Source organism: Struthio camelus, chromosome 2 (assembly GCF_040807025.1).
Source record: "Struthio camelus isolate bStrCam1 chromosome 2, bStrCam1.hap1, whole genome shotgun sequence".
NCBI lineage: Eukaryota > Metazoa > Chordata > Aves > Struthioniformes > Struthionidae > Struthio > Struthio camelus.
The window spans coordinates 96,344,738-96,368,419 of NC_090943.1; the positions used below are offsets into that span (position 1 = coordinate 96,344,738).

At 37.3% G+C, this 23,682-nt stretch overlaps 1 protein-coding gene across 8 annotated transcripts in view; it reads right to left on the reverse strand.

The window, feature by feature from the left end:
* Positions 1-23,682, reverse strand: part of CDKAL1 (CDK5 regulatory subunit associated protein 1 like 1) — a 563,996-nt gene that overhangs the window by 122,803 nt on the left and 417,511 nt on the right. For 2 of the 8 annotated variants that reach the window (XM_068931682.1, XM_068931683.1), the window contains one exon: positions 8,795-9,472. The exons of the other annotated variants lie outside the window; for them this stretch is intronic. In XM_068931682.1, the coding sequence (XP_068787783.1) occupies positions 9,278-9,472 (195 nt within the window). In that variant the 3' untranslated portion in view covers positions 8,795-9,277. Of the gene's footprint in view, positions 1-8,794; positions 9,473-23,682 lie in introns of those variants that run through there. 8 annotated transcript variants of the gene reach the window in all.

Here is a 23,682-nt window from a genome sequence, read left to right on the forward strand (position 1 = left end):
AAAGGCAGTAGCCTCAATGTAAACTAGTTTTGGCTGCTGTAGATACTCCTGGAGGCTGTCACTTTGATTCTAGTTTCTAGGAAATTTGCTTCAGCCTATAGGAACTATTGCGGCCCCACATTTGTTTTCATAAGGGGACTAGATGAGCTGCAGCTATTGTACTTTGAAACAAAATTGTTTCATCTGCCAAGAATTGAGGGAAAAAAAGAGAATTGTTTTAAAAAAAAGTGAGCAGAAGATAGTATAATTGGTATTTTCATTTTCTTAAAATGTAGCTTACTTTAAGATCATATCAGAAGACAGAACGAGGTTGTTTGTTTATTTAAAATTCTTCCTTTCCTTGGGTCTTTGTATTGCTTAGAGCTGTTCTCGTATTGACAAATACAATGTATGGAAAGAGCCATCTATAACATTTCTTCTCCACACGGACAAAACTTTTACTTACCATCTAACTCTGAAGTGCCTAAGAAAAGAGGAGAAAAGTGTTATGCTTGTCTCTCGCCATCACAACAGCTTGCTTTTACTGCCTGAAACATGAATAGCATGTCTAGATCATTGAACTTTCAACAACTGGTTCAATCAGTACGCTGTCATTTTTTTAAGCTAGGAGACCTCATCAACTCTACCTGTCAATTGAATTTGGACCAGACTGTTGAACATTGCAAAACAACAGAGAAAAACATCCTTCCTCCACAGAATTTTTCTCCCAAAGGAGCAGACTTTCAGCTCCTACTTTCCTTGCTCCCAAGCACACCATTAAGGTATGTCACTGGTACACAACCACAGAACAAGACTGTCCAAGGGACTAGACTGTATTCTACAACTAGATTGAAACTATTCCAGGTCTTTTGCCTGAGCTACTGCTATGAATGGAAATCATTAAAATTTCCAAGTCTTACGGATTGCCTGACAGATGAGATAGATAGTATTTATGAGTAGCCTGAGCTTTCCTACATTTGCACCAATATGAAATATGACTGGCAGCTACCCAATTCAATTATTCTTAGTTAGATGAGTCAATAAGTGTGGAAAGAGAAATGAAATGGCAGCTAATCAGCACAGAAAAATCAAATATTACTGAGGCTAAGAAAGTATTTATATGCTGATGACTCAATTTTTACAACAGTGTACGCAACAAGAACAGGAAATATACCGTTGAACCCTCTTAAGACAATGACTTTGATGTGAAAGGCTGAAAGAAACTGTTCTCCCTGCTGCAATTCAGAAAGCTGTAAATGTAATCCTGAATTTCTACAGAATGGACTCACAACAGCTTCCAGCCTCATTACAGAATATCCTAACATACAACGCTTCTGTAGAATACCAAAGTAAATGTCTTTCAAAAAAATATGAAAGGAAATGCGGCTGAAAAAAGCCTGGCCATGGAAACTCCGCTGTTTGGCAGAGCTGATTTGGCATACACATAGTCAAAGGATCATTCACTTCTTGGGTTGTGGACTTCTGCTGCTACTGAGCAGGGCAAGAGAGGACCTCTTCCATTCTTCTCTAATTGAAGAAAACTTATAAAGTTATGCTTGGTAGTGATTTTGCTTAACCCAAAATCCAGTTTTGGAATGATTTAAACCAGTTAACCTAAATGCAGTTCATACTGGAATACAAGTAACAGCCATTCTAGAACAAATTTTACTGAACTGAGAAAAAACAATTTACTACTTTTTTCATAAATATTTGTATAAAGGCACAAGATACCTGCTTTTCACAAAGTTTAAGAACTTTCTCTTCTTTAGAGCTTATTGTTTCCTTTTCATCTTGAGTAGCAGTAATTCTGTAGAAAAGGCTCCTTGACAGTGAAAGCAATGTATAATACTCCCGCAGTGGTAATTCTACACTGACGCTGGTTTTCTCCACAGATTTACACTGGGCAAGCTATCAAAACATCTGTGTGTCTGATTTTAATGTGTCACCATAAACTGATAGTACCTGGAAATGTTCTCAATGGATTTAGATTAGTTAATTTCAACAATTTTCAGAATGCAACCCCTAATTTTCAGTATGTAACCTAAATCTGTAAATATAGTAAATTAGTAAATATAGACAGCAAATATAGTAAATTGACTGACAGCTAGGCTTGATTTTCTTGATCCCTTTAGTACTGGTCCACAGGCCCAATTAACACTTCTGCTTTAGGTTTAAAGCAATATATCCTCTCCTCCCACAAGTAGGGCGCTATTTGTTTCAGGTTCAAAGGGCATGAAACAAAACACAAAAAAAATGACGTTACAAATAAATAATAAAAAAAGATGAGTAAATGATTTTGTTTGGTATTATTTCAGAGTTAGGTAAAGTAGAAAGCTTTCAGGAACATGAACATGTATTTGCAGAATACAAATAAATTTACAGAAAAATAAATAAATGACTAGGACACCTGTCTTTTTCGAGCTGAACAGGGAGGAGATAGGGAACTGCAGGACGTTCAACCCTGTACCAATTTATTTATTTCTCAGACAGCTAAAGCTGCTAACCACTGTTAGGGTCTGTTTTACCTTTCTCCTGGAGACTATCATTCAGATTGCCTTCTCTGCCTACGAAATAATCCAAGCAGGACAGAAGCAAATTAAGGCTGCTGCAGCATAACCAAGTTGCTATCTGTCTTCTTTATTTCCTTAATATTACTGTAATACTTGGAGTATAAGCTGTCCCTTTAGAAAGAACATCCTTCTCTTTGCTATTGGTTGTCTGCATAGTTGACTCGGTAACTTGCTCACTTGTGTCTTTCTGCTGTCTCATACTAATACTCTGCAGACCATGTCACACACAGCCCTTTATAATCACTTGTATAGAGATCCTGTAGTTAATCATTGTTAGATGTTGACTTTTACGGCTCATAAAGCCACTAGCGGATACCAAATTTAATATGATCAACTGACATCAATGATGTATTTTATCTCTTGCTTTGAATTACTAAATTTGGAGTTTGCAGTATTAAAAAGAACATAGCACAACAGAAGAGGCCTTTCAATACCGCTTATTAACAAACAGGAGTTTCTGATATAACCCAAGGCTTTGGCAACCAGACACTGTACAGTTAGAGCAGAGACACTGCGACACAACAGCTTCCAAGCGCTGATACCTCTAGCAAATCAGCTCCATAAGAAAAGCAGCATTCTTAGTTCCAGGGAAGTAGCCACCTTGCTCAGACTAGTATGTATCTTTTGAAGACATATCATTGTCCATAAAATCAAACGAGGTTTTGATAGCTCAGGCAAAGCAGCTTCCACTGGAAGAGAGGATAAGAGAGAAGGCAGCCTCACAGGGAAGAAACGGAATGGAGGTGCTCTGAAAAAAAAAACCCAGCGAACATTCCAAGTTTGCAGTCATTAAATGGTACGTATAATTTACTGAATGCCACTGGACCAAGCAAGTTCCTTAGCTGGTCACAGTTTACTCATTTTGCCTGCTTACCTTGCAATAACAAATATAATGCTTTGATCAAACAGGGTGATAGCAGTAATTAGCTGAAGTGCCCTCTTTCATAAAACCCTGCACATGCCTGGATCACAGATAGAGTCCAGACGAGATGGATTGTTTTTTTTTTTTTCCCCTCTGGGATACTAGTGTGAAGTAGCTAGCGTGGTGAAACGAACCGGTCTAATGCACCACAGTAACCTCAAGAGTTATGAGCAGTTGGAAAGGGTGTCTGTGCAGCAAAGTATTCCAAGCACCATAAAACAGTCTTATTCTTTAGATTTTACTATAATGAGATCCTAACTATGCAAAGTTAAATTTCCCACGATGTCAGGATTTCAACACATGCATTTCCCTCAGCCCCCCAACTTGCACTATGCACTAAAAAATTATGGCCACCTTTCTTGTGTGTTTCATCATCCCCAGACTTCTCCTCTAACCTGTAACTCATTGCAAGCTAACCATTTGTACACCAGTCCCCACCACTACCACCACCCAGGAAGGGAGTAAACACTTATTCTATGCTCAGTTGAGCACAACCAGCCTGTTCTCACACTCGATGACAGATGGAACATTTAAAGTAGGCAAGTTGTAAGCACCAGTCTGAATCCCTCTCTGGTCACCAGCATGGGATTTTATTCCATTACCTGCAACCAGCATTCAGCAAAACGTCCAAGACCATACTCTGTAATATATATATTGCGTTAACACTGCTTTTCAAGAAGAACAGCTATCATCACTAAATAGTTTCCAAGAAAATAGAGACTGTCAAGTAGATCCCCAAATGCTATCCTTTCTCCATTTGTGGGGCACGATTCACACATCTTGTTTCTCCTCCACTGTGGGGGAAAAAACCCCAGACCACCACCACCAAAAACCACTGATCTTTCCACTCCTGATCTGGTCAAGTTTTGCCAGGGCAGAAAGACACCCTAGAAGCATAGATTAAGTATTGAGAGAAAAGAAGAAAAAGTTGCAAAGAAGAGCTTCTGGTTGTCAGTGGGCAATATTTTGGTCCCTTCTGTGTTGCTAATGTACTTATCTGGTGGTGCAGCTACTAAATAATACCCTCTTTTACTTAAACACAGACAAGGGTTTTTTTTGTTTTTTGTTTTTCTAATATTAGCTTTCTGCACAGGGGGATTCTGACACCCGGAATTAGCATGTTAACAACTAAAACTCCAAGGAAAAGGTCAGCTGTGAATACAAGACTAAGCCATATGACAAAAAGAGGTGTATGATGCTGCATTTGTTGCTTGTTTTGGGGGACTACATCTACCTGCTTATTTCAGACTGTGTTATTACTGTACTTCAGTCTGCCCTGAAACAGGTAACTTAGTCACTCTGGATTCTTCAAGCGGTATATACAAAGTGCGATTATAAAAGGAAGCAACTAATGATTGCTAGTGGAGAAAGAGGAGGATGCACAAGATAAACCTTAATGATCTATTTTAGGTGCTAACACAGCTCTTATACTGTTGCACAAGAGTATCTCATGCTCTTTGATCATTCAAAACACCTTAACCACTGGACCAAATATCCTTAGCTTCCTCTTTCTTACCATTGTTTCCTAAGAGGATCACATGGAAACTTAACTAAACACATTGCAGAACTGTTCTTATAGTTCCTGACATTGATAAAGGAGTTCTTGGGAGAATCTGAATGAGAAGAGAGTTGAGAATGAGAAGAGAATCTGAATGACAGAAGAGAGAGAATGGAGAGATGTGCACATGGAAAAAGGCGCAAGAGAGAGGTTCAGAATAGCCAAATAAAGAGATCTGAGGATCTTTTCTGCCATCAGTTTGATTAGGTTTTTGACGGGAACACAGGCATCTTCATCTCTTTTCAGACATCCAGCTTGTCACAACACAGTGCTATGAGAACTACAGCATTAAAGGTCCAAAATCAAAACCACAGCTTCCCAAGTGGGAGCTAACAGACGTTGCAATGCAAGCAGGTGCAGAGATATGATTATTTGCTAGGTTTTTTATTTTCTATCAGGCTAAAATTAAAATAGAACTATTCATAATTCTTCTCTGTTTCATCAGCTAGCGAAGTGTCTTCATTTACTCTGAAGAAAAAAGGATTCACTTTGAAGTTACACCTGCATAAATGAAATAAGTAACTAAAAGAAGACATTAAGTGACATTTGTACAAACCCACTTTCCAGTAATCATTCTAATTTTAATTACCTAGCGGGTGAACCCTGTCTCCAAACAAGTCAAATGGTGTTTTGCAGCTGATCTCTAACTCTGTGGGCTCTGTGCCCTAGTTTGAACCTGCTTTGCAGCTTTCCTACTGGTATTTCTTTCAATTTAGAGATTTCTAAATGTTTTTTGTTTTATCTATAAAGTAAACCAAAGTGCACTCATAATAAAACTTGGATACAAATAATATTTAAAAATAAGATTCAGGAAACTCGTAACCCATTTTTTTGGCAAAAAATATTGCATGTTCAAGAATATCTAAATAAAGATTTTACAGGAACCTCACACAGACAGGCACATGCCTACTCATCCCTCCAAATTCTCAGATCTCTTGTATGAGACTTCTTTTATCTTTGTCTTAGTCCCTGAAGTTACCCACATCATAAAGTTAAAAAAGACAGGCTTGTTATTAACACACAAATGTTCATAGACATAACATCTTTATAGATATCCTCTGTGTGAGCAGATCAAGCCACTCTCCATATGTATTTAAATGTACTGGAAATCTGGAGTTTTTAAGCTGTCAGACCTGTGCATGGGTAAGAGGGGCTCTATTTTCACTCTCAGAGCAGCAAGAGATTAGCAGCTTGAAATCACTTTGACAGTTTCAGTTACTCTATTGCATACTGCAGGGAATTTTAATTCCAACCTGTGAAATTGTAATTGCTTCTCAAGGAGAGAGGAAGGATTCTGGGTAATGGCCACAGCCAAGCTCAATGTCAGAGTTGCCAGTTGCTGCCACTTCAGATATTACTTGCTGTTACTCAAAAATCACTCCAGCTTTCCATACGGGAGGTTGAACTGGGGAGTGAAACTAAATTAACAGAAGCTGTCAGGTGCTCAGAAACGTGCAGGCAATGATGTGACAGAGGTGGACGAACTCTCCTCAAAAGGTACTTTCTCCTCCTTTCTCTCTCTTTTTTCTTTATATAACAAGCCTTGCAGACAAAAATAATTTTTATTTTATGTTCTTTTTGTAAACAAGGATAACATTAATACCACTAACAAAAAGATTAAATGACAAACCCCTCCAGCATCCAAAACCATGCATACATAGGACAAAAAAGTATGCTTAATGTTGCTCAGAAGAGATTCATGATGTCCTTGCTATTCAAGTTTTGTGCTTTGCAAGATTCCTCACTGGAAACAGCTAAAGAGGACTCAGAGCTACCACAGATATTAAGAAAAATAATTGAGACTTTCTTGGTATCACAAAGAAATTAGGTTCTCCTTTGCTTTAAAAAAAATAAAGAAAAGACATTGAAGGTAGATTGCTTATTAGCTAGACATATTCTCTGTTGATGAGTGTATTTATGCATATGTAAGAGTCATGTTTTGACTTCGGTTAAACTTCTCCTGCAACGTCCTCATTAAATCAGAGTGTATCGGATTTGTCCCCCAGTCCGGTGGCTGGCAAAGAGAAAGAACTTTGTGGAGGTAAGCCTCAAACATAATACTGTTGTAAAAATTAAAAACATCACCTGACACATTTACAGAGCCAAATGTGAGCAAAAAATCACAGATCAAATGTGTTCAGGTCAACCTGCTCCATACAGTAGACAGAGTTACTTCACACTATGCTCACTGAAGTTTCCCAGTGGCCCTCAACTGTAGCTTCAAGCAACGCACAGTTGGAGTTTTGCCTGAAGGTTCAGGTGAGCTGTTTGATCAAAATTAATTTGTTTAGCTCAGTAGCTTTTAAAAGCTTCAGCTGTAGATAAATGGAAACAAAAGAATGCTCTCTTTTTCTATGATAAAGTGTCAAAAAGCCTTCTCAAAATCTAAAGGAAGATGATAAAATACTTGATAACAAATATTTTCTACATACCAGCAGAAAGCTCAGTTTAAGAATATACTGCATATGTGGATAATTTTATCTATAGACAAATCTTCACCTTCTTTCTATATGTTGCATTATTACCGAGAAAATAAGTTGTTCCCATTAAAGCCAATGATGCATAGAATCTAAATCACAAGCTTTTTAAATCTCTGTAACAGTTTATGCAATGAGTCTGTAATTTTTATGATAAGCTAGAGAGGCTGACAGCAAGACTGCTAGAGGCATAGAACATATTTGCACAGTCTACTGCCATCAAATGTAAAGATTTGACTGGGATTTAATAATTTTGTCAACTCATAGTTTTTCTGAGAAATATGTGGTGCTTTCCTGAAAACTTCAGCTCCTGCAGTCAAAAGGGTTTTTTTGAAAATTTCCAATCTGTTAAAAATGGAAGTAACTAGTTCTTACATATTCCTGGTTGTATATAAAAGCCTGAAAAGACAACTAGAAGCAAATCTAGAGCACTTTTTTTTTTCTTAAATCTCATTTTGAGTCTTGGCTCATGACCTTCAGTGGTTGAAATAAGAAATATAATATTTAAGTCATTACATACCTGGTTTCCTGAAGAAGGTTACATTTGTTTTTATAATCTACAGGCTGTACTGGAAAAATCACGGTGGAACTTCCAGATTACTTATCTGTAATTGTTATGAACCCTGTTATGAACCTTGTAAAGCCCAAAGCATCCTTCCCAGGGGAATAATTATCTGCACTGCAGAGCCATGTAGGGAGCTCAGCTGAGTCTGTACTGGGTACTACACAAAAACTCTACTAAAAAAGACAGTCCCTGACCTTAGGACTTTAAATTGACTTTGCAAGTGGAAGTTTGGGTAAAGATCCAGCAAGGTGACAGGGAATGAGGAAATGAACAATGTTGTGGGGTCAGCTGCCCCACAGCTGGGCATGTTCTCCCATCCCTGACTGACCAGCACAATCTCAAGATGTGTGAAGATCCTGCCACAACAGAAACTGCTGCAGAAGGTAAGTACAAATATGCAGTGTGTAAAATGTAACCTCTTCACTAAGAAAGCAGTATTTTCTTATACACAGTCTCATGCAATGCACAGCTAATACAAGATTCATGTTTGGCTCTCTGGGCATTATATTAGGGCCAAAGAGAATGTTTTAAATCCACCTTCCAGCAGAATTCCACCACCAGACCTCCATCTTCCCATACAGTAATAAAAAACAATACCTTTCAAACTATTGCTTTGTAAAAATTAATTCTTGTTGCATTAAAAAAGCTTAATAACTCATTCTGAACTGGACAGAGGCAAGATGGCAGGCCAAAAATTCACAGCACAATCAATAGCAACAAATGACAGACTTTAATGGCCCAGTAGTCTTTATATTTAATATCTGATTCTAATGTAAAAAGACACATATCAAACCATCACACTGTATTAAGCAAAATCTTTTAAGGAAGCTTTAAATGTTCTACCTATAAAAGATTACCAACAGCACTCAATGGAAAGATTCCTTAACAATTTCATGAGTTTCTTTTATGCAATTTTACCTGCAACAGCAGATATGAAAGAATAAATAATGCAAACATTGCATCATTTCAGAAAAAGAAGGAAGAGGAAAGATGTGACTAACTTTTTTTTGATATACCAACCAAAGTTTTCAAATAGTGGCAGAGAGGTATCTCTAGAGCTGTAAATAACAGGAAAGGCGTAGGAGGAGTACAACTTTCATATATATATATATTTTAAGAAAGTTGTTGGTTAAAGTATTTCATTTGAAGACTTTAAACAGCACTTTTATTGTTTTCAGAAAAGCTTCTTTCAGTTCATTGTTCTGTTTACATCCCTCCATAGTAAAACGTAACAAGAACTGCCAGTAAAGCTAGACTGATAGACAGTATCTTCAGTCCACCTCCTTCCTGTGGCCACAGGAGTTGCAAAGGCATCCTGGAGCTGAACGGTGTTTTCACTGGGATCTCAGCAGAAGGGTGTGCTTTCCACTTTGAGCCATTCTGTGGTGCATGCCTGAACTCCTGCAAAGAAATGCAGGTATTAAGACTGAAACCGTGCTGTGTATTTCTGACCGTATGTTTCAAATAGAAATTAAATTTCCCTTTAGCATTGTGGTTCAAAATAACATCCCTTTTTAAGACAAACAACAATTCAGCATCATCAGGTCATCTGATTTTCATACAGAATTCCTACTGATGCCACACAGAGTCAATCTTTCTAATGAAATTAACTGCCAAATCAATGAAGCTGTTAGGAACAGAAACAAATCCCCAGACCTCAATGTCATCAGAGACAGTTATTTCAGGATTTTTTATTTATTTGTTTATTTTGCTGCCTTTCTTTTGAAGAAACTTATTGCTTCTTCAAAAGAAATGTCTAGCTAGTGATAAAGTGGACCACTGCACAACCGTCCTTTGCGCAGCCCAGTTCTTCCAAAGTCAGTCATCGTCTCCTGGTGTGCCAGCTTAGTGGTGCTTGAAAATCCTCCCACTGGGCTTTTCCCCTGACCCTCAGGAGGCAGCTGTGCTAAAACACTCACCTTCTCATTCAGCATATTGGATCTGAATTGCCTGCTGTGCCTGCCATTACCATGCTCAACCTGATTGCGAGCACCAAGATCCCCCCGAACACAAGGACTTTTAACTGCAGCACAGTTACAGATGTTGAGTGACTATTTCAGCTTAAAATCCAAGTGGAAAGAATAAGAAACTTTTTTCTCTTGCTACCTTGTTCAGCATACTAGCGTTGCAGATATTTAAAAATATCTACTTAAACTGTAATCTGATGGCATTTGCAAGATGCATTAAGTGATAAAGAAAGCATAAAAAATGGTTTAATGGTCTTGCATCATAAGAGCCAGTATTTCAGTTCTTCATTTCTTTTTTTCTTCCCTCTATTTCAATAACCTCTTAGAAATTCAAATGAACACAACTAGGTTTTTAATTGGTAAAATCTTCCACGTAAATCTTCCACGTAAAAAAGGATTTTGATGAATCCATTCTTTTTTTCTTCTTTCACACTTTGTAGGAAACAAGCAGGGCAAAGCAGGCCACCCAGAAAGTACCTATTCGGAAAATCTTGTATTTCCAAGCAGCTGAAACAGGATCACATGAAAATACAGACCGGATGCCTGCTTTACTCCTTCACCAAGCACATTTCTGGGCAAATTCTGACCAATATAAAAGTTCCATGAAATGTGCCTGCCCCTGTGAAAGCTTGACAGCGCCCTCCAAACTGTCTATAACTGTCTTCTGTTTTCCATTTCAGGAATCAGTTCCATTATAGTAATTGCAGAAGGAAAATAATGATTACTACTGATTAGGTAAGTAAGCATCAAAGGGGCAAATGACAGCCTGACATAAGTGCTGTTCTAACATCTGAGGTATTGTTGATTTAGATTACAAATTATACAGGAGGAAGATTATGACGTATGAAAGGAGGATGACTTCTTATATGTACCGCACCAAAAAGATTATCAACTAGGTAAAGAGATTAAAAAATAAATAGGAAAGCAAATCAAGGCATAGCTCTCTGCAATGCAAGGCACGACAATGAAAGGATTCCAGGACTTCAGCCTGTCATGCAGAGTACAATAGCTCCATCAAAGATGTAGGCAAACTGGTTCATGTCAAGTAAGTAATTACAAACAATTCCTAAGGCATCTGAAATATTAATAACTGGCCACAACTATCTTATTCCAAAAATATCAGAGCTGATAAATACAAAACCCTTTAAATGCAGAATAAACTGACAGAGTATCAACTATTACAGATTTCATATATACGAATCAAAACTCATCTGCAATATATTATTTTTTGAGATTTATAAAGCCATTCTTTCCTTGGCAGGTCTTACAAAACTCTCCCAATCTAAGGCACACAGTTTATGGTCACAAGCAATTTTTACATGTTTTTTGTATGTTAATACTAAAGGCTAAGATGATTTAAAAGAATGGATAAGGCTGTAAAGATATCAGTACAACCCAAGATTGATTTATTCTGATATTTAATTATTTTCACTGATTCATGACTTTTCAAATTTGGCTGACTACATGGCTTATTAAATGCTTCTACATACTTTAATAAGCAGCAAAACTGGGAAGTCCTGAATACTTAGTTGTTCCAAATTAGATGTTATTAACTTGAAAACAGAGAAAAAGGCCAATACCTTATAAAGGGCCTTCTCACTCTCTCCTACATGGTCATTTTCTCAGCCTGAGTTCCTACATACCTGTACCTGCAAAACTGTGAATAACCAGCAAAAACTCCCAAATACAAGTCACAACTTGTGAGAAGTTTGAGAGAGAATTTTTTTCTATATGAACAGTTAAATACATTAGTGTTCTCACACAGTCATTCATGTCACTGTGCAGTAGCCCTCAGCAGTAATTTCGCTGGCCTTTCATTTCCATTTTCCATTTTTTCCATTTTCCAGCATATAACAATGTTATCTTGTCAGCATTATCTTGATCATGAATAGCCTATACTGTTCTTGTTTTGTATAATATTATTTTCTTAAACCACTATGCACTATGCACCTCAATATGCATTTTGCAGTACTGCATACTCCTAATAAGACAGAATGACCAAAGAAAATTTAGCAAGGTTTGTAAAGTTCTGGTGGTGATGGACCACTATCCCCACAGTCAGAGCTGCCCCCAGTGGCACCGCATCTGAGTTAAGTCAGCCAGTCTTCAGGAGACTCAGCATCAGATAAACTTATCTGGATTCCACACTGTATCTAAATTGGTACCTCTGTGTGGTGCCAAGCTGCACAAGGTGGATATCTCAGATCAGTCAACATTCATTCTGCAATCTGTATATTACAATGCATATGGCTTACTGCATCTCTGCAAAGTTGTGAACATCATTTTCCTCTTTATTTTATCATAATATTTCCCATAAATTGGATGATCTTACTGAAACACTAAACTTTTTTTTTTACTTTCTGTAGATGAGATTTTCTCTTACAATATTCTCTAACGTGGAAACTTAACTAGGTTGGTGATATAACTCTGACAACTGCACTATGTTTTTGTTTTCCTTCCATGTTATATTTTGAACTCCGATGCGTTTGCTTATACTAGCAGTCACATTTTCTGAAATGTTTGCACAAAGCTCTCAGATCCAACAAGAAATTGTAAAACCCTTTAAATACCAGAAGTTATTATTCCAATAGAGGCATACTATGGTTTTTATACGAAATACTACTCCTATTACCTTACAAACTGAATTCTTTATGAATTCATACCAGATTAAGATGTTCTTACATGGACAAAAAGATCACTCGTTACAGACTAAAATGATTCTTTTAAGATGTATTTCACAGGTTATCGCTTAAAACAATACTGCATTTCTGTTTGATAATGTAAGTCTCTTCAAACAAGCCCGTTGTATAGTTTGTTTCAAGAAAAGTCACCAATGAATATTTTTATCTGATCCATAAAGTTTTCTAAGAACAACTCTCTAGTTTGCCCTCATATTATGTCTTGCAACACATGGGCATGGGCACTGGTCTGTGGTATTGCATGGGCAATATCACAATCTTCCTTGAAAATTTTAGTTGTTAGTGACACAAAAAATGCGCTCGTGAAAACAGTACATCTGAGATGTTCTTCAGAAAATGGTAATCGTTTGACCTCCCCACCCCCGCAACTAGGACAACAGCTTTTAAAAACATCATAATCTGTCAGACACCCCTGCAGGTAGATGCTTGTCCTTCTGCAGCTCCGTTCTGCAGCTCCGTAAGACACAGGACAAAACTCCCAAGGCAAAGAGGAACAGCTACATTTAACTGAACACATTCTTGCATTCTCTTAAGCCTGAGCTAAGGCCTGGCGTGGCCTTCAGTGCACACCGGAAAACAGTGAAGGGCCTATCTAGAATATAATCAGTTCTTACTGTCATGTAACTATCATAGTACCAGCTGTGCTAGTGAATAACATAATACAAATGTTTGCATATGGGCAAAAAGCCCTGTTGTAGGCCGCTCTGTTTGAGAAACTGGTTTTAAGGTGTATTAGCAAAGTATATAGTAAATACTGTAGCATATACTGCATGCACACAAGTTGGGGACAGGAAGGAATTATAGCAGCTAAAACTAAAATTATGCATTCTAGAGCAGACAAGATTTAGATTACGGCTGCTTCTATGGGCTGTTATACGAGCTGCAGAGTTTGCAATACTGCACTGCTGCGCTCCGAGCCGCTGCTGTTTTCTTCCCTAATGCCCTCCATATACTGCACCTTGAAGAACTATCCCAGATAGCTGCAGAACACCTCTCATGTTTCCTGCTTTAAGGGGCGTTCTCCACAGAAAAAAAAAACAAGTTTATTAGATTTTTTAATGCAACTTTGGCATAAAAAAGCTGGATGGAGGCAAAGATCTCATTTGTTGAACTGTCAGTTAGACACTCCCTTGTGCTCTCATTTGATAGAACTAATAATTCTGCAAAGGCCTTTATTTGCACCTATAGGTAAAATATTTGTATTATATTTACTCTTCAAGAAAATCTTCAAGCATTTCTGTAATGTTCTGAGCTGAAATTTTCTCAACTGGTGATATTTACCACGCTTAATCACTAATCAGAATCCAACAGTTTCTTAAGCCGAGCTCAGAAATTACACTCTTGTAGCTGCAAGACCTGGGAAGATTAGCATAATCTTTCAATTCAGTAGAATTTAAAACTAAATCCAAAATCTCCTTGTTACCTGAAAAATATTTGCTCTAAATATTTTTCTAAAGAAGTTTCCAGAAATATTTATTTATATTCATTTGAGCTACGATAGCTCAGAAATTCTTGGTAGACCTGTGGTTAATAAAGTGCACTGCTATCACTGAAAAGGACCACAACAAAGGAAAAGGTACTCTAATATTTAAACATATAACATTCTGATATTATCAATCCAAATGAGGGGAGGAAGGAAATTACCAAACTGAAATGCAAAAACAGCCACTTGAGCCAAGCATCTTGTATTTCCATGGAGGCAGCCTTTCATCTTGTTTTGGCAGTTGCAAAGTAAACATAAGATTTTGCTAATAAGGTACCATATAAATTATTAAACCATCCAGTGTATGATCAAATGCATTTCAGATAATATTTTGAATAATTCTGCCTTGACAACTGCCAGGAGTAATATATTTTGTATATTTTTGCACAGATCCATTGATTGCTGTCTTTCTGAAGCTCCAGTCCCAGACTTAAACTGCTGTGCATGAAAGAAACATAAAATCATATCAAAACCTAAGCTTCGGCATCTGTCAATCACAGCCTAGCTTTTTGTAAGATCTCACTTCATGTTAGTCAACAAAGACATGACAGCAACTCCTTAGCTTTGAGCTGGGGTTTTAATAGATTCAGAACATTTCTTACATGCAAATTTCTTTTATGGCTCAGGGGCACTGTTAGAGCTTGAAGTGTTAGCTAACTGCTGTGAAAAACTACTTGACTGAGCATATCTCAAGATAAATTAGACTTCTGAATCTTTTAGCCCAATGAAGTACATCTTACACACTTGTACTACTGGGTCTAAAAATATGGACTTTTATATAATCACGCACAACAAGTGTGTGTGACAAATTAAAAGAAAACACGTTAAAATATGCATTACATACCCTACTGTGCTACTTGAAACTCGAGGCTGTTACACTTTGGAGGCATTTTTCAGATTTAAAAAACAAATAGTAATCGAACATCACATAGATTACATATTCGAAAAATATGTAACTGACATTTTGTTGAATAGTTCTGGAAGGCATATTAAGTTCTATAAGTATTAAGAGAGCTCCTTCAGTTTATTACTTACTAAATTCTATCAGCTTTCTTCTGCAAATTCGGAATGCTGATCTTAAAGTAGGAAATAAACAGCAAAAAACCCCTTTTTCCTAATGAAATTACACATTAATTACCATAAGAAGCATCCTTGCTGTCATACATCCCCATGAATGCATAGTCCTATGTTATTAAGAAAAAGTGCTGTCTATGAGCATGCTTGTATCAGATATTATCAACCGTATGCCATTGCTAGGAACTCACTAAATTCCAAATACACATGAAGTTTACTTATTATTAAGTATTATTAAGTTTCCTATTAAGAAATAGGAAACCCTGAAAAATAATTAAAAGAACCAGGCACTTTTGCAAACGGAATTTCACATTGTTTCTTCTTTTTGTGTGTGCATATAGGATGTGTATGTGTTTATGCTTTCATATAAAGGGAGGGGAGGAGACAGAACTGAACCAAGGATAAATGAACATTTAATATTAATTTCTCAGTAAAAAGTCAATTAGCAGTCTTAGCAATAATTAGGATTTTTAATTTGTTATCCCTGAATCATTATGATCGACATTATAGAAGGGAAATAAATAAATGAAAGCATCTGGCAAATAGTGCAATCGCTCAAACTGTCTTACCATCTGTCATAGGATCACAGGATAATTCAGACTGGAGGTCTCTAGTCCAACCTCCTGCTCAAAGCAGGGCCAGCTATGAGATCAGAGCAGGTTGCCCAGGGCTTTAACCAATTGGGTCTGGAAAACCTCCACGGATAGAGACTGCACACCCTCTCTTGGGACCCTGCTCCATTGTTCGGCTGCCCTCATGGGGATACAGTTTCTCCTTATATCTAGTATGAACTTTTCTTGTTCCAAGTTCTGCCCGTTGTCTCTTATCTTCCCACCACACACCTCTGTGAAGAGCCTGGCTCTGTCTTCTTGACAACCTCCTTGTTAGCACTGGGGCTGCCTGGTCCCCCAAGGCTGTCTCTTCTCCAGGCTGAACAAGCCCTAGTCCCTCCCTCTCTCCTCACGGGGCAAGGGCTCCAGTCCTGACCATCCTGGTGGCCTTCTGCTGAACTCGCTCCAGGTTATCAATCTGTAATTTACATCCAGATCACTACACATGACCCAATCAAGTCAGGTCAGCAATACTCTTAGCAGATGGACTATGGTCAAACATAAACATAAAATGTATTTGATAATGGGAAGCCATGCAGAGACTGACTTTAAACTCAACTGCACCGAATTTGACAGTTTCTTCTAGATTTATCATCCGTTATGGAGATCATCTTTCACTATGGCCTACCCCGACCTACACAGCAAGTCAGCAAAATCTTGATGTTTCTTTCCCTATAACACTGCCATGATCTGTCTGTTTACTTTGGTCAACATAGCAAAAATACTTTTCCCAATACTCAGTTACCACTCACCTTGAGTACTGCTACAATCTCATCCTATCTGTCCTCTTTTCCTTCTCCCCATTTCCCTCTATCATTATCTGACCATATAACCTCTTCTAATAAACAAAAACAGAGATGCTGATAGGAATACAATTTGGAATAACACTTCATATACCATAACGTATTGTTTGTGTCACACAGAACCTCTCTGGAACTTCCTCTTCTTCCTCTTATTTTAACGTTAAATTCAAACTTTAACAGTCTCATATAAAAACATAGAAAAATGAATTCTTTCTCTCTCTAAAGTAGCTGCACCTGAACCTCTCTTCATTACCATAAGGCTCCATTTGTGTTTTTTGGCAGATATCGCTCTGCTCTCTTCCATGATGTTCTTACCTAAAAAAGTCCTTCCCTACCTACTTCATCTTCCAAATAGTCTTTAAGGATTATTATTCCCTTAACGAGCCCGTAAAATTCATAATGCCACTAAAAGCTAGAGAGAAGGCTAAAGGACTAGGCTTATTAAATGACTTCCTTTGTGATTTACAGCTTGAGGAAGATGGAAAACAATCAAATAGATGAATTAACAAAAGAAACAAGAAGAAGAACAATAAACTACCAAAAAGACTAGCCAAAAACACCTCCAAAATGTTTAAGACACAGTCTTGTTCTGCTTCCCATTATACTCACTTTTTTTGCTTATTTCCTTACGTTTAATTGTAAATTCTTCCAACTAGGAGTTGAAACTCTTTTATGTAATTGTATTCTATGCTACTACTAAACTTAGTGACTCAGTATCCTTCTAGTAGCCAAATAATACATTTTCAAAATAACCTGGCGTTCAAAATCAGAAGCAGCATTCTGAAAAGTTCTCAGTGTGATGTCTGGATTCTGAGCTTTTTTTAATGGGATGTGGAAGTGGCACTACGACGAGGGCCTCACATCACGGGAAACAATGTGTTGCAGTTAGCAGTTTCAACCAGAAAAGAATGCACGGAGCTTTTAAGTGCAAAAAGTTCATGGTTCAAAAATTATGGTCATCCAGATAATGACCTGAAATGAAGAATGAATCCAGGAGCACAATGTGGACAAATTCAGGACAGAGATCTGTCACCATTTATTTCCCTTTGTGTAGCACGATTTTATAAAGGAGTTGGCAGGTGCTTGCTCTGGGCTCTAATGTGGTAATTAGTTGGCTAACAGACAAATCTGTTTCCCGAGGATCACCAGCACAGGCTTCATGGCTTTGAAAACACATTAGAGTGAATTACAAGATATAACATTTACTTGTAAAAACACTGAATACCATTTTTCCAGAAGCCTTTTAGGTGTCAGTGAGCATATCATGGCCTGTCTTAGTAAATATCCTTCCACATGATTCTAACTTACTACTTCTTTAAAATTCCACATTACATCATTCGGATTATGTGTGTTCATTTAAAATTTTAAGGCTACATATTATAAAATAACTGTTTTGCTGGTATATTTTGTTGAATAACAACTGAATGGCAAAGAACTGGCAGCATGTGAATGTTCAAAGACTATTCTACAAATGAGATCAGGAAATGAAATATATTCTACTCATTTTTCATAGCACAAGCCTTGAGACACAATCACCTTTAGGTTTCCTTTTAAATCTTGAGGTTACAATGACAATTACATGGAGGTCAACTGTAACTACGAGCAAAAATACAAAATGTTTCTCCTAGAAATAATATCTCTGTAAAAAGCATTGCTAGATCTGAAAATACATATTTGTGTCATAAGAACCATAAATATAACTGAATGATATTCAGATATCAAAACAGTGAAATGAGTAATATTGATTATACTTGAAAGGGATGTCTCTCCAAATTTCAGAATAATTTCATACTCTCAAATTATAGAAAACATAAAATACTAAAAACCCTTCCAACTGTTGTTATTTGCAAAGAATATTGTGATAAATACCCAAGAATATCAATGTCAAAGGACGTTCTCTCTCAAAATCAGGAAGAGCTTTTAAGATCCTTCACATGAAGCAAAGTAGAATAAGCAGATATATGTACATATTCTTGGCTAAAACCTTCCACTTAATCCTAGAATACGTCATAATCCTGAATTTAGGACTTTTTCATTTATTTCTACAGAACTGAGCATTACAAACTGAAGATTCTAAGGAGACGCCAAGATTGATTGATAGTTTTGGAGACAAAGGATCCAGCCCTTCTTATACTCCAGTCTCACTGATAATAAACATGGTATAAAATGAGCGTTATTAATATTTACAAATTATATTAGCTTCTAAAGTTTTAAATTCTGTACAAATATGAAGCTATGGGAATCTATCTGCCTCCTTCATTCCACAGGTAGAGAAACAAACACAGAAGAAGTGCAGCTGGAATCAGTCTTCAGTGAAAAGGAGCATTTCATGAAAGTCTGACATTTAAGAGTTAACAAAGTGTGACTGATCTCGACCAACTTTGCGGGTTCAGTGATAATACAAAGGTTTTCTTTTCATATTGTCATGGCCTCTTTCCTTTAAGTATACTTACTTGTTTTAGGAGGTCTCCCACAGTGCCAGTTAGCATACTTTGGAGCACCTGAGGGACTGTTCTGAAACCTGAGCCTCCTTTTTTAATTTCACAGTCAGCCAGGTTCAACTGCAGTTAATGGAGGCTCTCTCATGGAAACATCAAACAATGGTTACTTTCTGTGATTAGCAAGTCTAACTGCTCTAAGACAATCTCTGTATCCCAGGTCTCTACGAATGATTCGTCAGTCCTTCTCCACAATAAGACTGCATGAGAAAAACTGTTCTTGGCTTGCAGTGTATTTTATGCTAGATAATCATGATAGCACCTTGGCGCTCTATCTAAGACATCAAAGAACAGTAAGTATCCAATCTACAGGCTGTAACGAATATCTACCCTCAGGAGAGTATTTCTATCTTTCAGAGGGTGGTCTGATTAGACAACCAACTTCTGTATCTGTAAAGGATTGAAGTGCATAAGCATGAACGTGCACCCTACCATGCTCCAATACTGGCATATGTATCTCAGCTAAGAGCCTTCACTGGTTGCACTGGATCCCAGTCTTCTCTCACACAGGTTGTACATCGTGTGCTCAAGCAGGTTATAACTGACAGCCCCTAGTATTATTAGTTCATGAGCAAAACAGTTCCTCTAGATTTAACCGTGAAGTAACAAGCATTAATTTTATTTTTTTCTTCTAGACCTGATTCTCTGGATTTAGTTTCTCTTCAGTGCCGGACAGTCACAGTTGCAGTTTCCTTGAACACATGCTACAAAATGTTTAGTAATTTGTAAATATCTAGTCCCAAGCATTTTAAACTGATCACTATCACAATAGTCCACTACGCTGACCTTCTAGAGGACACTTTGGACTATCGTCTCGCTCTGTCTCACCTCCATCTGTGAAACCGGAAGACAAAGTTGCATTTTAGGAGGATATTGTAAAAATAAACTTGCTACTGTTGCTGAAGCACTCAAGAATCCAGTAATGGGAGTCACAGGAAAGGTTAGTAAGAAATGAGTAACTCCTTGAAACTGAGCTTTGAACAGCATGTAGCAAATAAAGCCTACTATTACAGTTTCTCATTAAATGAATAGTCCCGGTTCTGTGCACAGAAGGAAACACACTTTTCTCCATGTGTTTGCACATGCCCATGCATGTGCATGTGTAACCATGTGTGTGAAAATAGTGCATAAGCATATAATTAAAGGCTGAAACATAATATGGTTGGCATCTGTGTGTAAACGAGGAACCAAAATTCTTGAATTTCCTTATTTCAGAGTACTCCACTTTACACTCCAAATAATTTGTGCAGCTGCATATGTGAGAAATACTACTGTTAGAGTTTCTCCTTCTTGTTATCACATATCAGGTCTCCAGTGTCAGTGCTGTGTCACACTTTCCTCCATGCAGAAAAGGATACTGGTCTGTAGAATACAACCCACAATATTTTAATACAGCTTTCTTTTCCATTTTGGTGTTTGGTTGTTGCTTTAACCTCTAAGTCAATACAAATATTAACTGGAATTGACTCTAAAACTGCTGGTGTCCTGGATTCCATTTCTTTATCTCTGCCCCCCTACTAACTTTTGAGCCTATTCACCCATTTCAACAACGGGAAGAGCATCTGATAAGTTTCATAAATGTCAAAGGCTAGTAGAAGAAAGAAACATAAATCAGTGCTCCCACTGAAAGAAAATACGAAATTTGAAAGGACACTTGACTTTTTTCCCCTAGCCTTCAAGTGCAGAGGGATCTGGCTACAGTCTACCATTTTATAGCAATGTAGGATGAGAGTGATTTTACATATGAAACTGTTGCAGAATTATTTCTTCTACTTTTCAGATTTGCCCTGTTAGGCCTAAGTTAAAGTGATACAAGTTTCTATCAATCACAATCTCAGTAGTTCTAGGCCACCTCTTATTTTATAAATGAGGAAAAGGTGAGGTTCTTCTGACAGATTCACTATCTTTGCAAAAAAGTTCATTCACTTCTAAATCGTTTCACTTACTTTTCTGAAACCTACAAGATCTTTCCTAAGATTAGGTAATACTGAAAGGCATTGCTTTCAGGAAAAGAAATGAGGGGAATCTGAAAAAAAATACAAATAAAATAGAAGACAATCTGAAAATGGCAAACATATAAAAGGTGCCTACAGGGGTGGGAAACACAAGCCCACAGACTGATAACTGTGAGACTTGATTTAAAGTTTAAGATACTGATGGGTTTGGATTTTAGAATGCTTGATGTCTCCATACTAAAGCTTAGCAGCAGTAGAACAGCTTCTTTTTATCACACAAGGTACTCTCCCAAGTATAAATGTATACTTCATTCCTTTCCAGTGATTAAGAGCTACATACCTGGCTTTCCCCTGTGGTCCTATGAAAAAATCGGATTAGGCTATGGAAATTTAAGCGCTCCTCACTGAAAAAAATAATGAACTGATGTTTCTTTGTACAAAGATACATGCTGAACAGTTCAAAGAGGAAAAGAATTCCTGTCATTCTAAATACAACTTCCAGTCCTTTACCAAATTAAAGTTAGTATATTAAAAAAAAACAAACTATCAGTCTCAGGGACAGACTTTCACAGACATCCCTTCTGAAAGACAGTTATACTATCTACATTTATTAAAGATTTTGTGTGCAAGGATTGCAAAATAGTTTCCATAAAGAGATAGAGTGACTAAAACGTCTTACAATCACATATGAAGTCATGTCAAAACAAGGCTGAGGCTAAAAAAAACCCCTCCAGTCTTGGTAAGCCCCTTTCCTCAGGGCTAGAAATGCATCTGATCAATACTATACGTAGGTATTTTTCCTAGCTATATCTCTGATTTTTTGACAAAAAGAAGAGATGAAAGGTACTGCCTCCATGTCTTTGCTCCATCAAAAATATTTTCACTCAAATCTTCAAGCAACCCCTATTCAAAATGGAGCATTTGTTCAAGTACTACCACAGCATATATGAAGCTACTAAGAGGTCTCTGTCAGTTTGAAAACTAAGTCATTTAATTAATAATTGCCATATATATGATATTTTTTCAAGGAACCTATACTATACTATACTACAAGACTATACTGAGACTAAAGGAAAAAAAATATTAATTTCCATGGGGCTTTTTCTTTTGAATTTGACATCTGTACCTCCAGCCAGGTATTTTTCATTCACTTCACTATTTCTCAATCCCACATCCACTCATGTTGTAGTACTTGGGTGGACAACCCTTTCTGACAGACCACATAAGTCTACTATAGGCCTTATACTTCTGTGCCTTGCCTATCATACAATCAGACATAAATTCATCATGTGATCACTAGTTAAAAGCTCTCCTTCTCTACACATTACATATGCTCTGACATGTATGACCCTGTCCAGGTAGCCCTTGGAAAAAAAGGCACTGGACAGTATCTAGTGAGGCCAGTGAACTGTTCCGGTTCACCTAATGTAATGATAACGCTCGTGCATCTATGGAGAGGACTTCTTTACAGGCCAAGTTCCACAAAACAGTGTTTCTTCCGGTACGGCCAGGTAAAAAAGCAAAAAGACTGCAGAACACAGGAAGAAGTTGATGGCACAATAACATTAACGTTCATTATGGCACTTGGAGGCTTATGTAAGTTGAGCAGGAAACTGGGAAATAACTATTTGCTTACGGAATGATGAGCTAGGGAGGTCAAATACAGTCTGCCCTCAGGCCCTTAATTGCTCTGTGTGATTATCATCACCCAAAACAACTATAAATGTGCATTCCTTCTTAAGAAGTGTTTATCACTGGAATTTTCTCAGCTTTATGTTTTTACTGTACTAACGACTTGTCAGCCCTCCTTCACAACAAAGATTACATGAGGAAAACCCATGTTATCTCTTGAATAGTTTGATGGCTCAGATGGCCATGCAGTTCAACTTTGATCTTGACTTTATACCAGCGTATCTTAATTAAAAATTATTTCATGCTAGCGCTTGTGACCTCAACAATAAAAAGTTGAAGCATCACTGAGGTTCATAAATGTCCTTCCCTGTAATTTCAAAGTCTCAAATTTTTGATTGAACCTAGGAAGAAAGAAAAACGTCATCGTCGTTCTCAAGATCATAATTTTATTGTTACATTAAACCTGAGCTGTAGTTCCTCTCTCCAGCAAAAGAAATGAAAGAGAGGTAAACAGGCTGAAGTCTTAACATGCTGTGGGCTTAAGTTTCAAACACAGGAAAACTATGTTTGAAGCCCTCTGACTCTTCTGGAACCTCACAAGATGCACTGCTTCTGCTGTACCTCTCAGAATCTGCTTAGAACAAACTCCCAATTAAAATCCACAATAACCATGAAAAAGCTTTGGAATCCTTTCTGGTGAAATTATACTTTTTGGTTTTTCCTTAATAGGAGTTACTTAGCCTGACACCAAAATAAGTTAGAAAAAATCTTTCTGCATCTTTAAGTAAGGTTCTAACATCTGAGAGAATAAATTAGAGGTAGGGGGGGAACCTTTCAAGTCATTTAAATACATAATGAGAGGTAGTCAGAGGAAGGTCATCAAGATGGG